We start from the raw sequence: 17918 nt of genomic DNA on the forward strand, positions 1-17918 counted from the left end.
GCGAGCGACAGCTACAAAAATTCTGTAATAGCAACTGTAATAAACGTAAAGCTACACCCGTGGCAACAAGTGTAATCCTTTTAGTTGTTAAGATTAGTCAGTTAGGAAAGCTAATGAGATAAAGGAATGCGCTGTGCATTTAGGGAATTTCAGTTAATGATTGCGCTTTGCAAAATGGAGCAATGAATCTGTTTACGTACATAGTTTATTCATGATATACAGTATATCGACTAATAAACTTGTGTCCTGTTAATATAACTAATAATACAGAACTTTGTACAGAAAGATATCAGTATGAAATAAAAATTTTATGTGAATTTCTTGATAGCCACTACAATTTATGGAATCTTTTCTGCAGTACAATAGTTTAAATGAAGTATGATAGTTTATAAAGTGCGTCGGCTTGCGATGCCTTGGTCGTAGATCTAGAAGGAACCTTCGCACACTTTGAAACTCCAGACCTAAATCCTCCTGCTTCCTGTAGTGTCGTGGTTTAGCACGTCTGGATCCTTCCTCGGTCTCCACACGACTGACTCTTTATTCTTCTCTAGTCCATCATTCCCAACTGACATACCAAGGTTGCTTAACTAAGATATCCCCCAAAGGTTGCTACACTACATTCACTTTTTCCTTTTATAAATGGTTATTGAAACCAGAAACCTTTTATTAATGGATATTTTTTTATAAATATCTTATTCTAAATATTAGCCTACTACAGCCGTCATACGAAGTCTTTTAAGTAACCTGGCTTTTGTGTAATTCGTTTACTTCTTTGGAGCTCCTGTTCTTTTGATTCGAATGAATTGTTCCTTGAGGTGGTCGCAGGTAATGGGGTGTTATTTTCACTTGCAGATTCATTGCTCCCAACCGGGCAAGTGTTTTTAGAAGCAGCAATTTTCAATAAGTGAGGAACATGCCTACGATACTTTACTCCTGTTTCTTTGCAAGCCACTATCACATCACCTCCTTTCCTTTTTTCTACTATATATATTTTGGGACCAAAGTTTGCAGACAATTTGTTGGTTTTGAATGGTTTTTTCAATAGAACCTCATCTCCTTCGGCTATAGGATTGGCTTTTGCGTTTCTACGTTTATCTGCGTACAATTTTCCTTTTTCTTTTGATTCTCTGTCTCGGTCCGCTGTTTCTTTATCTACAATTTTTGGTTCGTAAATTGATGGAAGTCTATCTCGAATATTGTATGACAAAAGCATTTTTGATGGAGTTCTTTTAGTGATTGAATGTGGGGAGGATCGATACATTAAAAGATACTTGTTTAACTCTTCGACCCAATCGGTATTCATTGATTGGCTAATAGTTAATCTTTTTAATAAAGAGCGATTCTGTCTTTCGACTTCTCCATTCTGCTGGGGCCAATAGGGGGTTGTGCTAACTAGTTTAATATTATTTTTAATACAAAATTCTTTAAATTCGTCACTAGAAAACTGTGGACCGTTGTCTGTGGTGATAGTTAATGGTAATCCAAAACGGGCAAAAATTGGTGTTAACCGTCTTATAGTTTCTCCCGAGTCATTTTTTTTTTCATTATCTCTACTTCTATATATCGACTAAAATAATCAACGACAACTAGCAGTGAGTGCCCAGAAGGAAGTGGTCCGAGGAAGTCGATAGCTACATGTTGCCATGGTGCAGATGGTAATTCCCTTCTTTTCATCGGTTCGGGTGCAGGTGGTGCAGATACCATCATACATCCCTTGCAAGTTTTTACGTAGCCATCACACTTTAGCCCGTAGTCGCTGTTTCATGATGGTCATACCGGGGTGACCTTCATGTGCTAAATGCAAAGTTTGCTCTCTTAATGAATTGGGTATGACAATTCTTGTACCGCGCAGCAAAATCTGGTTTGCAAAACACAATTCTGACGAAAATACTTTAAATGGTGAAGCATCTTCAGACCAAATGTCTTTTTCTAATCCTTGGCGGTCTGCGTAAATGGTCTTATCAGTTTCTGAAACTTTTTCTATTTCTCCTAATGAAAGAGCGGCTGGTGATGCATTAAAAGCTACCCAAGAAACGTACTGCGCCACACATTCGTCGAATGTTTTTCTTTCTACAGTTTCCGTAATGGCTAACCGTGAAAGTGGGTCTGCGATGTTAGTTTTGCCTGGTTTGTAAATAACAGATACTTTGTACGACTGTAAACGCACCACCCATCTCTCAATCCTAGCGCATGGTTTTGATCTTGTTCCGAAAATCGTTTCTAAGGGTTTGTGGTCTGTTATTAGTTTAAAGTTACGTCCGTATAAGTAGAAATGAAATCGTTCTACAGCCCAAACGAGGACTAAAGCTTCTTGTAATATCTGGGCGTAGCGCCTCTCTACGTTAGATAAGCTTTTACTAGCATAGGCGTGCATACTAGCATACGTGGGGTACCCTGAGCATCTATTTGAATTAAGACCGCACCGAGGCCAACCGGACTTGCATCAGCCACTAGCTGCGTTCTATCTGCAACATCAAAATACCCTAACGTTGTGGGACACATCATTATTGATTTTAATTTGTTAAATGCCTCGTGATGCTCAGATTTCCAGCAGAAATTTTGGTTCTGGCCTGTTAATTGTCGTAATGAAAACGTTATTGTTGCCAAATCCGGTATAAATATCCCTAAGTAATTAACTAGTCCCAAGAAGCTACGAACCTCTTCTCCAGACTTTGGTTCTCTAAATTTTCTAATTGATTCTACTTTATCGTTATCTGGTTTAATTCCATTTGCTGACAGAATGTGTCCCAAAAACTTCGTTTGCCGTACTCCGTATGAGCACTTTTCTGTATTCAAAATTACATTCCACTCTACTAAGAACCTTGTTGGAGAACCTTTTTCAGCCTTGTATCATGCTGTTACTGGTCAGATCGAAACACAATTATATCGTCGATAAAATTCAAACAGCCATCGCAGCCGGTTAAAATTTGTTCCATTATCTTCTGAAATAATTCCGGAGCACAATTTATACCAAACATAAGTCGTGTATAGCGGAATAAGCCTCTTCGTGTGATGAATGTTGTTATGCTTCGAGATTGTTCCGATATCTCTACCTAAAATTGAAACAAGTACACAGTTAGTTTAGCTGCAGAGATTTTAACCTAATTTCAAGTGTTACAAAAGAATTCTCAAATGTCAAAAAAACTCCAAAACTTTTCTTATGCTGCATCGATGTTCATTTTCTTCATACCTGGTGAAAAGCATTCTTTACATCTAACCGGGAGAAAACATTTGCTTTCGCTAATTGTGGAAGAAAATCTTCGAAGGTTGGTAAAGGATGGCTCTCTCTTTCCACCGCTTCGTTAGCTCGCCGCATGTCTACACAAATGCGAACGTCATTATCTCCTTTTGGGACTACCACTACTGGAGATATCCACTCCGCTGGCTCGTTTACTTGTTCAATAACTCCTTGATGTAGTAGCTCGTCCAGCTTTTTGTCCACCAGCTTTTCTAATGCTATTGGTATACGGCGATATGGTTGGGCTACTGGTATTGTATTGGGTTTGATAGGCAAATCCAGAACGATATTATTAATGGTTCCCAATTTCCCTTTTGTGTTTTCAACTGCATTTACTGGTATGCTTATTTTCAAAACGCCCATGAAGGTGGCAGTATCACGGCCAATAAGAATTTTTCCGTCTCCTTATACGACGTAAAAATCCGGCAACTGTTTTAGCCATGCCCAGTGAGATCGTAGCTGTAAACATGCCGATCAGTGACAAAGATTGTCCCCCATATGCTTTAAGATCAAGCGCAGTTTCGCGTCGTTGATTTGTCACGTGAACATGTTGCGATTTCATCTCCTCCCATGTTACCTTGCTGATTAAATTGTACTTGCATCCCGAATCTATTACTGCGGTTAACGGAACATCACCAACATTACATTTTACTTCGCTGTTGTTGCCTGAATTAGTTAGATGAAAAACATATTCTGTGTTTTCATAGGCGATGTGGTTTACAATGCTTGGTTTTTGGTCTCCTTTGTTATTACTTGCGATGTAGTTGCGGTCCTGCTTTGAATATATTTTTCTTGTATAGTCTGATAGCTTGGTACGGCATTTCTTTGCAAAGTGGTCTCTGCCACCACATTTGTTACACAATTTTCCTTTTGCTGGACATTTGTTTTCTTTTGCAAGGTGTCCTGAGTATCCACATCGATGACACTCCCGTTGACTTGATTCAAGAAATTTTCTTTTCTTGCCATACTGAGGTTCTTCGATTTTATGCACCTGTTCAACTTGTTCTTTGTTATCAGCGAATAATTTTTCTTGATACGCAACAGTTTAAAAATTTTTTGCTTCGCTCACTATTTTGTCAAGGCTAGCATCACCTTGCTTAAGTAATTCTCGGCGTAATGAAGCGGATTGGCAATTTTCAATGACCTGATCTTTCACGTATTCTTCCATCTTGTCTCCAAAACCACAACGGTCTGCTTGTACACGCAATCTCATGATAAAAGAATCGAAACTCTCTCCGGATTTCTGTTTTACTTGACGCAACAGATGTCGTTCGTAGGTTGGGTTTTGTTTTGGAAGAAAAAATTTATCCAGTCTGGCAATTGCTTCTTGATAAGCAGTCCTATTCGGGGTGTATCTTTCTACATTTGCAAGTGGCCCGCAACTGTCGGTGTTCGGTAATTCTGGTAGTGAATCAAATATTTGCTGTACGTTTGAGCCAACAAAATGTAGTAAAAGGTCTTTTTTCCAATCGTCATCGTCGATTCGACAAGCCCGTAGCATCGATCGAACGATGTGAGCCACTTTTTCTATTCCACACCTATATTTTCGGAATACCCTTCGTAATTGAACGGTTGAGCCGCAAGGCCCGGCATTCGCAAGATGTCTGAAATAAAATTCATAGCACAATAAAATAAAGCCGGTCTCGTAGTACAGTCGTCAACTCGTACGACTTAACAACATGCCCGTCATGGGTTCGATTCCCGAATGGACCGTGCCGCCATACGTAGGACTGACTATCCTGCTATGGGGGGGAATCAATAAGTCACTGAAAGCCAAGCCCACAAGTGGTACAAGCAGGCCTCGACAGACAACGGTTGTTGAGCCAAAGAAGAAAGAAGAAAGAAGAAAGAAGAAGAGCACAATAAAATTAGTCCTATATTCATTTACATGCATGTAAGCATACATGTGCACACGTTTACACACCCACTCACACCGGTGTTAACCAGTGCAAATTTTCTCAATACAACCATGAACATGGAATTGAAGAGATTGTCCATCCCTGCCTATTGTATGGGGCTGTGTGTGTGTGTGTGTCTTTATGTGAAAGGACAATACCGCGTTTATTCTTTCACTTTTTTCGTTTCTAAAAATTCTGCATTGAAGCAACTCCTATCGTCTCATCATGCTCGCACACGCACACACATTGAAAGGACAAAACCACGTTTTTTCGTTATGTGTTGCAAAATTCTGCATTGAAGCAAATTCCAACGTCCCATCACGTTCGCACACGCACACACATTGAAGGAACAAAACCCCGTTTCACCGTTACGTTTCGTAAAATTCTACCTTGAAGCAAACTCCAACGTCTCATCGCGCTTGCACATACACACTTGGAACCCATTCTTTTCACGCTTTCCGGATACTTCTGCATTAAGCAACTGATGACAAAATCCGGCGTCATTACGATGAAAATGTTTTTTTTTTTTTCATTTGTCACTAAACGGCTTTTAAGCTATCGTTTGCTTGCTGTATTTAAGCACTGCATTTAAGCACGCAACCAATATTCACTTTTCCCACAGAACAAAACAAATTTATCATTCACTGCATTTAAGCAACCAAACCGGTAGTTTGGACATTATTTGTAGTACCTTTCCTACACTTCAACTTTAACAATGCTTACCCATAGAATTCATAACTCTGCCTTCTTTGAATTTCACTTCTTTTTGGAGCCGGGTTCGTTTTTTTTTCTCGTCGCCAATGTAGTGTCGTGGTTTAGCACGTCTGGATCCTTCCTCGGTCTCCACACGACTGACTCTTTATTCTTCTCTAGTCCATCATTCCCAACTGACATACCAAGGTTGCTTAACTAAGATATCCCCCAAAGGTTGCTACACTACACTTCCGTAACTAAGTCTGCTATAATGAACGAGAAGGAAAGTTTCCGCTCATGATTTGTATAGTTTTGTACCGATTTTGTACCGAACGGCATAACATCACTCCTGCGCACCTGCTCAAATGTCTATTTGCTCTTGGTACACTGGTGGACATAAAAATGGGAACTTTTTTCTGTGACCGAAAGACATAGTTCTTGTCAGAAATATTTGGTAGCCCTGAAAATGACTGTTTTAGTGGTTTTTGGGAGGAGGTGCTGCGGAGTTCCACAGAGCGGAAACACATTCTAACGGTCAATGTGTTGACCGTTATTCGCTATCACTTCCTGACAGCGTTTGGCCATATCGCCGATGAGGTTACGGCATTCGCTTCTGGGTATGCGTTTCCACATAGCCCTGCAGCGTCTCCATAGCTTAAGAACAAGCATGCAGAAAGCATGCGCTTTCTGCCGATGCGCTGACGCTTGAGAGTTGACCACAGATTCTCAATCGGGTTGAGGTCTGGACTCAACGCAGGCCACGGTAGAACTTGCACATTCTCGTTTGCCAAAAAACATTTCACTAATCGCGATGTGTGCTTAGAGTCGTTATCATGCTGAAAGATGTAATGCTCTTCGTCTCCGAATTTTCTTCGGGCGTATGGCAACATCTTACGACGTAGTATGTTTCTATACCCTTCCGAGTTCAGTGTCCCTTTGATACGGAACAAAGGACCCGGGCCGTGCCAGGAGAAGCAACCCCACACCATTACGTGGCCGCCTCCGTGCTTTAGGGTTTTTATTGTATTTTTCGGATGATACGCCTGATTAGGAAGGCGCCAGACGTATTTTGTGCCGTCCGAACCATCCAGATTGATTCTGGACTCATCCGAAAAAATTATTTTGCTCCACCAAAAGATGGATGCAGCTAAATGTTCCTCGGCAAAATGAATGTGCGCTTCTACGTGATGCGGCAGCAGCTGACGAACTTTCCGCGGTTTCCGGGCACAGAACCCACCGGCGTGTAAACGGCGAGACACCGTTTTCGTCGAAACTTGCAAACCAAGTTCCTGTTTGATACGAGCGCATGTTTTGAAAGGGTCCGCCCTGATTATCTCAACCATCTGCGCGTCAACGTCAGCCGTTGTTTTTCGCGGACGACCTGTGGATTTACCCGTAGCCTCGCTACGAATGGCGTTGTCCACAAACGTCCACGAACGGCCGAACGCCTTGCAGATGGTTTTGATAGGCACGTTCTCATGATACAAACCCTGAATATGTTTCCGCTCCTCTGGAGTGCAGTGCTTTCCGCGACCCATGATGAATTTGTGGAATTTTCTAATCGCAAACTTTCACCTTGACCACTGTTTGAATAATGAAGCGCAACACAGTTTGGCTCTCCTTTGGCCTCTCCAATCGACACTCGTAGGTCAGATAACCCAAGTGCCACAAATCCACTAAACAACCACTAAACGGCTTCTAAACGACTCAACCACTCTACCTAAACGAAATATAGAAAGACTTCGTTTAGCAGACGGCAAACGACTCATGCATTCTAAAAATAGCAAAAAAGCTGGTGGCGCCATCTGTTTGTGGGATAGCCAACCAGTTGAGCTTCCTCGCTTGGAGGAGAGCTTTCTCATTTCTTCTGTACTGTTGTATGGTTTCGCATTGAAGTTATGCATCGCTAGAACTAGAACGGCGATACGATTGTTTAAATACTAAACTCCGATGGAAACCACCAGCACTGTAGCAAGTGAGATTTGAGTAATGGTCGTTGGTGTTGATACCCACGTATCTGACCACACGACCATTAATATAGATTTTTGCTCAGAAAGTTAGAAGGCTATATAGGTCATGATAAGATGAAACTTGTCGAAACACATTGCAAGAAAAGGATAGCAATATAATAATCAGTTTTAATACGCCATCTATTGATCAAACCAATGAAGCTGTGGTGTGATGATCAAACCAATGAAGTGTGTTTTTTTCTATGAATATTCAATTTTCCAGTCATTTAAGCTTAATCTGTGGCGCTTGGGAAGTAGCGCACCAAAATTGAGAGTATAAAAGGCAAAAATCGGCGATTGCAAATTCAGTACGCCCCGAACTGTTGGCGATTACACATCTAGTGCACGCAAAAAAAAAATCCTATTTTTATGTCTACCGGTGTACCTTCTGCAGTCTCAAACTTCTTCAGCCCGCATCGCCATTAACTTTGTCCATAGAGCCATTAATGCTACTCAGGTTCAGGTCTATGCGGTTAAGCTGTTGGCCGGACGAACAAACGAGCTGCTACAGGTAAGGTTTGCCATCGTACAGGTGTAGACCCAAATAGCCAAATCATGATAACAGACTCATATCAGAACCGATTTACGACGTAAAATGAAATAATTCAAAAAAAAAATTGAAAGTTTCCATAATTCGTTACAAAAAATTCGTTGTTTATTTTATTCGTTTAGTTTTGCTTGACAGCTCATTGTTTTTTATCTCTTTCCGTACACGCGCCAAAAACATATCCGCCGAATGAAAATACAATACAAATGAGCATTGTGTTGGGTTTGAAAATTCCTCATAAATTCATCAGACTGCAAACTGGAAGGTTCTAGTTTTTTGTTTCAATCGAGTATTGTGTTCCAAATTCTGGCTATTGCATTGGGCTATTGCCACAACTTACTGGCGAAGCACTGTAATTAAAAAGCAGAAAATAATAAAAAATCTTTTAGTTCAAAGAGTTTGTACGTGTTTTCCGTATCCGTGAGAAGAAACGTGAGTAGTACATGAGTACAGTACTGATTTTCTAATGTATTAAAAGCATTTCTATTTGTTTACAGCAATATCTAACTATGCCATTCTCAATAGTGCAAACCCGTGGGCCTAAATGGTACGCTGAATTAAGCATTGTTCCTGATTCCTGGGTTCAAGGCACTAGCCATAAAAAAACATATCTGTTTTGGCCAAACGTTAAAGGAAACATACAACATCTAATTACGAATGATAATAGTGTTCCGGAAGAAGGATGGACGAAACAGGAGTGTCAGGAGGATTATCATACGAAGCTGCTGATTGCACTATAATGATCATGTCCGGCGAATCATCTACAAATTCCAGAAAGGAACCGATATTAGCTAGTTGCAGAGAAACAACTTCATACGCCGATATGTTTTCAACAAGAATTGTGGAAAACTCTTTAACTTCAATCCGCGTCGAGAAAGAAATCGACATCTCCTCACCACCTACGTCGTCTCTTACACCAAGTTTGTCAGAAGTGGATGAATATGTTGGTTCAGTTGTGGTAGTCCCAGAAGAAGTTTCACGTGACAAGACGATAAAAGAAATACTAGAAGCCCAAACTAATATGTTGATAGAGCTTCGTAATGAGCAAAAGCAGATTTTAAAAGAACAAAAGAAAATAGTGAGTCGTATCGGCATAATCGAAGTACAATTAAATACTTTACTTAATCATACCGAAGTAAGTACTACTAATCTTACTGGTTTTGACCATCCATTCGTAGACAATGCCGAAGATCTGGAAAAATTTGAAAAAGATTTAGATGAGGAAGAATATTATACCCAAGTAGTAAGCTTATTGAAACAAAAAAATATTGATAAAGACATAAACAACAGAATGTTAGCAACCCTTGATGCCCTTTTCGATAGGAGTTTCTTAACAAAGTGCACATGGACAGGTATTTCTAAATCAGGAACTAAAATAGCAATGCATTCATTTATAAATGTAGTAAATCTTTTTAAATGCGTAGGAAGTACTAACCTTGTGCCCGTTACAGATGAAACGGTGAGAGGTTTCTTCATGAATAGATTGAAACACGCATTAGAACGATCTAAGGCCAAAGGTCTACGCAAATCAACTAGCCATAAAAGAAAATTAATATAAATTCTTGTCTACATTTAAGAAACATAAAACCTTTCATTTATTTGCCTTACTTACTACATAAATCTAGCTCTAACATTTTCTATTTCAATACGTGAATTTAAACTTAGGTTAACGTGTGCAACAATGGAATAAGCAAATATTCAGAACTATTATCTACACTATACGCAACTAATTTGCATTTAATATCGCCAGGATGACAAACTAGTTCGTTAGGATTTAAGCTCTTAAGATCGCCAAGAAAAATGTTTATAATTCTTGATGGAAATGGTGATAAAAAATAATCCGTCTTGTCGGTTATTTCTTGTCCAAATATACTTATCTTTTTGTTGTTTTGTTCTGAAGACTTTGTGTATTTGACAATCTTATTGTCTTTTGTCATGTACCATTCGTTTCCGTTATCTTTACAAAGTATAAAAAATTTTATTTGCAAGATGGTATCCCCATTTGGTTTGGTTTTAGTTGTAAGGCAAAATTCTTTATGATTCATAGAACATAAATCATGACTAAATGCTTCCAATTCCGATAGTCTATTTACTATTTGTTGAAGATGCTGATCTGCTTTGCGAAGATGTTTTTTTAAACCTCCCAGAGCATTTTCAAAATCATAGGTGGAAATTGAAGGTAAAGGACCGAACTTTTGTACTTCTTTTGAGATGTGAATTAAGTTGTGCACATTACTGGTTACAAATTTCTCTCCGTACAGTTTACCGAAATCTTCAACATAAACCTTAAGCATTTCACCAGCGATTTTCCAATTAGAACGATAAACTTCAGAAGATAGCAAAACTATGGCACAAAACAAGAGTTTGAAGTGCTCATATTCTTTATCAGGCAAATTATCTTTCAAAATATAAATGCTAAGATAGTTAAAAAAAACTATGGTATTGGGTACACCGGTGGACAAAAAGATAGGAAAAAATTTGTTGTGTGTTTTTTTGCGTGCAATAGGTGTGTCATCGCCAACAGTTGTTGTTGTTGTTAGTATGGTTTAGAGAGGCTTTGGCTCCTGCGGAGTTCGTTGGCCTCTTATCGCCAACAGATCGAGGCGTATGTTGTTGTTAGTATGGTTTAGAGAGGCTTTGGCTCCTGCGGAGTTCTTTCGCCTAACGTTCGAGGCGTACTGAATTTGCAATCGCTGTTTGTTTGCCTTTTATACTCGCATTTGTGGTGCGCTACTTATCTGAGTTTTGAGTAACGGCAGCGTTTTTCGGTAGTATAAAAAGAGATCCAAACCGTGATGCGCTTCATTCTTCATTCAGTGGTAAAGGTGAAAGTTTGCGATTAGAAAATTCCACAAGTTCATCATGGGTCGCGGAAAGCACTGCACTCCAGAGGAGCGGAAACATATTCAGGGTTTGTATCGTGAGAACGTGCCTATCAAAACCATCTGCAAGGCGTTCGGCCGTTCGCGGATGTTTGTGGACAACGCCATTCGTAGCGAGGCTACGGGTAAATCCACAGGTCGTCCGCGAAAAACAACGGCTGACGTTGACGCGCAGATGGTTGAGATAATCAGGGCGGACCCTTTCAAAACTTGCAATCGTATTAAGCAGGAGCTTAGATTGCAAGTTTCGGCGAAAACGGTGTCGCGCCGTTTACACGCCGGTGGGTTCTGTGCCCGGAAACCACGAAAGGTTCGTAGGCTAATGCCGCACCACGTAGAAGCGCGCATTCGGTTTGCCGAAGAGCATTTAGCTGCATCCATCTTTTGGTGGAGCAAAATAATTTTTTCGGATGAGTCCAGAATCAATCTGGATGGTTCGAATGGCACTAAATACGTCTGGCGCCTTCCTAATCAGGCGTATCATCCGAAAAATACAATAAAAACCCTAAAGCACGGAGGCGGCCACGTAATGGTGTGGGGTTGCTTCTCCTGGCACGGCCCGGGTCCTTTGTTCCGTATCAAAGGGACACTGAACTCGGAAGGGTATAGAAACATACTACGTCGTAAGATGTTGCCACACGCCCGACAAAAATTTGGAAACGAAGAGCATTACATCTTTCAGCACGATAACGACTCAAAGCATACATCGCGATTAGTTAAATGTTTTTTTTGGCAAACGAGGATGTGCAAGTTCTACCGTGGCCTGCGTTGAGTCCAGACCTCAACCCGATTGAGAATCTGTGGTCAACTCTCAAGCGTCAGCTTAAGAACAAGCATGCACGTTCTGCCGAGTCGCTATGGAGACGCTGCAAGGCTATGTGGAAACGCATAGACAGAAGCGAATGCCGTAACCTCATCGGCGATATGGCCCTACGCTGTGAGGAAGTGATAGCGAATAACGGTCAACACATTGACCGTTAGAATATGTTTCCGCTCTGTGGAACACCGCAACACCACCTCCCAACAACCACTTAAACAGTCCTTTTCAGGGCTACCAAATATTTCCGACAAGAACTATGTTTTTCGGTCACAGAAAAAAGTTCCTATTTTTATGTCCACCAGTGTACCTCTGCGTGTTTGTTTGTTTTTCCACTAAGGCCGAACACTTGGAGCTGGTAAGTGATCTAACTACTGCTGGTTTTTTAGCTGCATTACACAGATTCACAGCACGACACGGTTTACCGGCACACATACATTCGGACAACGGGAAAAACTTCGAAGGCGCGGCGAGGGAGCTTCACGAGCTGTTCGAAATGTTTCGCGATGAACAGCAGCTACATCTAATTGTGACAGATTGCACTAACCGCGGCATCAATTGGCACTTCACCCCTCCCAAGGCACCACATTTCGGCGGATTATGGGAAGCAGCTGTGAAGACCGCCAAGCAACACGTTTTTCGGCAGTTAGGCAGCACGCGACTATCCTACGAAGGCTACACAACTGTCCTACATCAGATTGAGGCGGCGATGAACTCGTGTCCTCTCCTACCTATGTCAGACGACCCTAACGATTTATCGGCACTCACCCCAGCGCATTTCCTCGTGGGCACATCGATGCATGCTGTCCCCGAGCCGGACTACACCCAGCTTCGTTCCTGCACCCTCAGCGACTTGCAGAAGTGGCAAGTAATGGTGCAGCGCTTCTGGAAACACTGGACGACGGAACACCTGCAAGAGATGCAACGTGATAACACCATGGCGAAGAGGAACGACAGCATCTTACCTGGCAGACTGGTCATCCTGAAGGACGATTTCCTCCCCCCAACCCGTTGGCCACTCGCACGTATCGTACATGTGCACACCGGAGACGACAAGCTGACACGGGTAGTAACACTGAAAACATCAAAAGGTATCGTAACTCGTCCAATTACAAAAATTTGTATCTTACCTGTGGCAGAGGCCGACGAGAGCACATGCACCTAATTCCGTTTATTTTGATTGTTTTTGTTTTGTTTGTTGACTTGCGTCAAGGGGGGGAGGATGTTCAGGCACAGCCCTGTCACTTCCCCGCTGCGCAAATTCGAGCAGTTTCCAGCGCAGAAAATGTACCAAAATCTGCGCTGGCCAGCGCAGATTTTGGCCCGTTCCCCGCGCTGGACTTCAGCGATTCCTGCGCTAGGTCGAGCAAGTTTAGCGCCATCTGTCGGCGAAATGGACGAACTATTTATGGCGGCGGAGCAAAAAAAACGGTCAAAAAATTTTAAAAAAATTGGCGCCCATTTTTTTGTCCGCTTCGTCTCCCTCCCTCACCCTGCTGCCTTGCCTTACTTGCGCTTCTGCCCGTGCCTTCCGCCGCCAGCTGATTGGCTGTTGCGGTGTATGCGTTGATACTCATATGTGCATTGCGGTTGTGTATTGTTATTGGTGGGTGTTAGCATTTATTAATTTGTGTGTGACTTTGAGACGCTGTGGGAGAAGCTGGATTGGGATTCGAAGTGTTATCGGTGTATTGATGGTTTATTTTATTTCGTGCCGCTACTGATGAGACCATTCGATGCCCCTGCCAGTTGAGGGTGAAGAAGCCTATTTAAAACAAGCGTAGGAGAACGTCAATCAATAATCTAATATTTTTTAATTTGAACATGTTTCATGCTTCAACGACCTTCTAAGCATCATGTAGCAATGTATAGTGGCAATAATTTTTTTTTTAAATATGTCGAAATCTGTCTCGAGTTTTCGGGTCTCGATACACACACGCACACAGCGCGGGGAAATTGACCGTCCTCTCTACCATGCCGCGATCCCCCTCCCCGCCCGGCCCTTTGGATGAGGATGCGCTACAAGATAGCTGAATCAACCGTTCTACCGATAAGGTAGCCGTAATCGATCATGCGTGGGGGGGGGGGAGTGCGTGCTTGCGCGACTTCGGGGGTGCGTGCTCGCGAGCGCGCTTTCGTGGGTGCGTGCTGGCGTGCGCGCTTTAATGCTCGCGGGCGCGCGTACGTGCGTGTGTGTGTGCGTGCGTGCGTGCTGGCGTGCGCGCGTTCATGCATGTGTGCGCGCGCGCATGTGTGTGTGTGTGTGTGTGTGTGTGTGTGTGTGTGTGTGTGTGTGTGTGTGTGTGTGAGTGCGAGTTTGCGCGCGCGTGTTTGTGTGTGGGTTTGCGCGCGCGTGTTTGTGCGTGCGTTTGGAAACCCCCAAACTATTTTATTCTGATGCGTACATTTTCATCCGCTGCGGCTACAAAGTCCATGCATTTTCGATCTCGCTACCTGAGAGACAACACAACCATTGGCATTGGCATCTTTGCGATCGGCTCTGCTGTTGGGGGTATAAAAAAGACACACGATCAAAGCAAACGTGCGTGTGATATGTTGCACATTTATTTCTAATTCAGCTAGCGGACGCAAGTGGAAACAACATTTTGAATTGAATTCATACATAAGAGGATTCTGGATTTGTTTATTACGGTGCGCGTATGGTGCTGCACCTGTCCGTCCAGAATCTGGTGGCTTGTTGGTTTGGAGTAGTTATCATGATGCCGATTGACCGGCAAGGCCTTCGAATGGGTTCGGATCGGTAGGTTCATGTCCTTTGGTCAAGTGTATTCTGTGCATTTGTCGCGCCACAGCGGTAGCCCGGCAGCAACAAAGTCAAGACAAACTCTTACCCCGGTGTGGACTGCTATGCTAAGTTCTTTTTATTATTATTATTATTATTATTATTGGCGTAATAGCCAACGCGATCATGCCGGCCTTTTCAGGACTTGAGTACCACGTAGCCGGAGCCGGTGGCTAATCCCTTGCTACGACGGCCGGTTCATACGCGATTAGAACCCACGACGGGCATGCAGATGTGCGGAATGATGGCGGTGCCGCGGGCCCGCTCCTATCCAGTGTGCAACTTGCATACTGCCACACTGTCTCCTGCTCGATGCATGCGCTGCAGGCAGGGGGAAGGATGCACCTCCACGATAAAAAATAACACCGTCATGAACCAGCGGCGGACCCAGCAGCGGGTTTACAGTGTCGGGGGCCCTAAGCAGTAAGAAGTGTTGAGGCCCCTTCGTACATGATTACTGGGGGTACTCGGCATCTGTCTTTGATTATGTAACATTTCAACTTAAATTTAGTTGCTGCCGGGGGGGGGGTGCTTAGGGTTCGTCTAGCGCGGGGCCCCAACGTCCATCACCCACGGGGCCCTCCTTGCTAATACAGTTCCATATTCTATCAACTGTTATGGATAACCCAAGCGCCACAGATTAAGCTTAAACGACTGGAAAATTGAATATCCATAGAAAAAAAAATGAAAGCTCCACAGCTTCATTGGTCTGATCAATAGATGGCGTATTACACACAACTCATCATTATATTGCTATCCTTTTCTTGAAATGTGTTTCGACAAGTTTCATCTTATCATGACCTATATAGCCTTATAACTTTCTGAGCAAAAATCTATATGAATGGTCGTGTGGTGTGGTCAGATACGTGGGTATCAACACCAACGACCATTACTCAAATCTCATTTGCTTCAGTACTGGTTGTTTCCGTTGGAGTTTAGTATTTAAACAATCGTATCGCCGTTCTAGTTCTAGCGATGCATAACTTCAATGCGAAACCATACAACAGTACAGAGGAAATGAGAAAGCTCTCCTCCAAGCGATGAAGCTCAACTGGTTGGGGTATCCCACCAACAGAGAGCGCCACCAGCTTTTTTTTGCTATTTTTAGAATGCATGAGTCGTTTGCCGTCTGCTAGAATAATCCGTTCTATATTCCGTTTAGGTACAGAACTTAAGTCGTTTAGAAGTCGTTTAGGGGTCGTTTAGTGGATTTGTGGCACTTGGGAATGGACTAAAGATTCCGGGGCCCCTCATTGACGGGGCCCCCCGCAATTGCTTACTTTGCTTACCGTTAAATACGCCACTGGGCGGACCTAACGGTAGGCGGACTAGGCGGTCGCCGATGATCTCTAGTCTGTAGTATGCCGTATGTCTACAATTGGACAGAGTATTAGCGATAAGGGCCGCCGGAAAGATGGTCGTTGGGGCACCATGGCTGGAGAACCATTTGCACCTCCCCTTCCCCCATGGCTACTACAATTTTAGGGCCTGTGACCGATGATCGTAGGGGTCCCATAACCACCCCCCCTCCCCCCCATCCGCCGGCAATTTAAGTATACCGTTCAATCTTCCAACAGCTGTGTGCTAGTACCCCCTGCTCCCGGTCATCAGTTACCATCGACAAGGGCCTCAATTCGTCTTTCCGCCTTTCATGAACACCTTCCTTTCTTTGACCGATGGATCATAACATTCCGGAAGAAAACACATTTGGCGAAAGTGTTGCACACACACGCACGCTCACACCCACGCGCAGATGGCTCAAGATATCTATGTAATCTACAGCATACGAAAGCAAAAGCTTAGGGTAACAAAGTTATGCTTAATGCTTAACACGTTCAGCACGATGACATGTACCAGGGACTACCAGTAAACTTTCCAGGATGCTGGTTTCACAATCAACTTGCGTTCTTGATGCTGGCGGAACGGAAAGTTGATGAAAATCAGCGCCGGGCTGAACGTGTCAATGCGAATTAGGGCTCAGCGCGTTGCACAGCAAACCCTCCAGCGTTAGCTAGCGATTGCTTAGTCATTTTTATATTGCAGTGTTTGAACTCATTGCGCTTTTTTGGTTTGATTTGTGAAAATGCAACTTCATCGCCGCAATGTTTGTTAACGGCATTTTTGGCGCTACAACAGCTCGCGAGCATTGACCACACGCGAGAAAGAGATAGCGCTATGGAGGGAAAAAGCACGGACGACGGCTGACAGCGATTGGCCGTCTGACGCACCAACACATTCAAACCTTCGACAGCGGCCCTGGGCGAGGGGTACGAGGCGGAGCCAGGGACGGGTAACTCGAAGAGCTGCTTGACAAATTTGTCGTTGGAGGGAAAAAGATGGCATGATAAAATTCTCCGAACGCCTTGATTTCTTCCGTCGCTTTGCGCAGCGGGAGTGAATGTCGCGAATGAACTCTCTCTTCCAATTTTGCTGCACAACGAATAACTGCTGGTAAATATTAAAGGTTTGAAAGTTACACCGAAACGCGGAAAATAAATTATCCGAAATAGTGAGATTAAACAGCACTTGTAATGTTTGTTAAATGTTCACTTTTTGACACTTTTAAGAGTTCGTTGGAAACTTCACTTTTTTACACCTTTTAGCTCGCTTTCACACACGGTCAGGGTTCGATTCACGTTTAAGAAAGACACACACTTTCTTAATCAGGGGTTAGATTATTTTTGTCACAACACTTCTGGGTTAATGGTATGAATACGTTTCATAAAACACTTCCGTCACGTTTTGGGTTAGCGGTATGAATATGTTCGATTAAACACTTCCGTCACTTTCTGGGTTAGCGGTATGAATATGTTCGATACGGTCACTGGTATGGGTAAGATGCAACACTTCTGATGCTATAACTTTTTCAAGCGGTAAGAGGTAAGCGGTCAGGGGTAAGCGGTACGCGATCAAAAGTAAACGGTATGAATAGGCGTTCTGCCGTTAGCGGTTCGCGATCTGGGGTAAGCGGTAAGCGGTACGAGGTCAGAGGTAAGCGGTAAGCGTATGCGCTTTGGGGGTAAGTGGTCGG

General features: G+C 43.0%; 1 protein-coding gene across 1 annotated transcript; it reads left to right on the forward strand.

The window, feature by feature from the left end:
- The first annotated feature begins 8709 nt into the window (after nucleotides 1-8709).
- LOC120906233 lies at nucleotides 8710-10228 on the forward strand. The gene is made up of 3 exons (XM_040317747.1): nucleotides 8710-8817; nucleotides 8883-9084; nucleotides 9564-10228. The coding sequence occupies exons 2-3, from the start codon at nucleotides 8895-8897 to the stop codon at nucleotides 9941-9943; spliced, it is 570 nt and encodes a 189-aa protein (XP_040173681.1). The 5' UTR covers nucleotides 8710-8817; nucleotides 8883-8894; the 3' UTR covers nucleotides 9944-10228.
- Nucleotides 10229-17918: the final 7690 nt, after the last annotated feature.

Source organism: Anopheles arabiensis, chromosome X, assembly GCF_016920715.1.
Source record: "Anopheles arabiensis isolate DONGOLA chromosome X, AaraD3, whole genome shotgun sequence".
In the NCBI taxonomy this organism is placed as follows: domain Eukaryota; kingdom Metazoa; phylum Arthropoda; class Insecta; order Diptera; family Culicidae; genus Anopheles; species Anopheles arabiensis.

What these genes read in the sequence shown, in the direction of transcription:
- LOC120906233 (XM_040317747.1), top strand. Translation starts at nt 8,895, where the DNA reads ATGCCATTCTCAATAGTGCAAACCCGTGGGCCTAAATGGTACGCTGAA. An exon ending in AGGATGGACGAAACAGGAGT is followed by an intron (nt 9,085 to 9,563) that starts GTCAGGAGGATT and finishes ATCCATTCGTAG; the next exon opens with ACAATGCCGAAGATCTGGAA.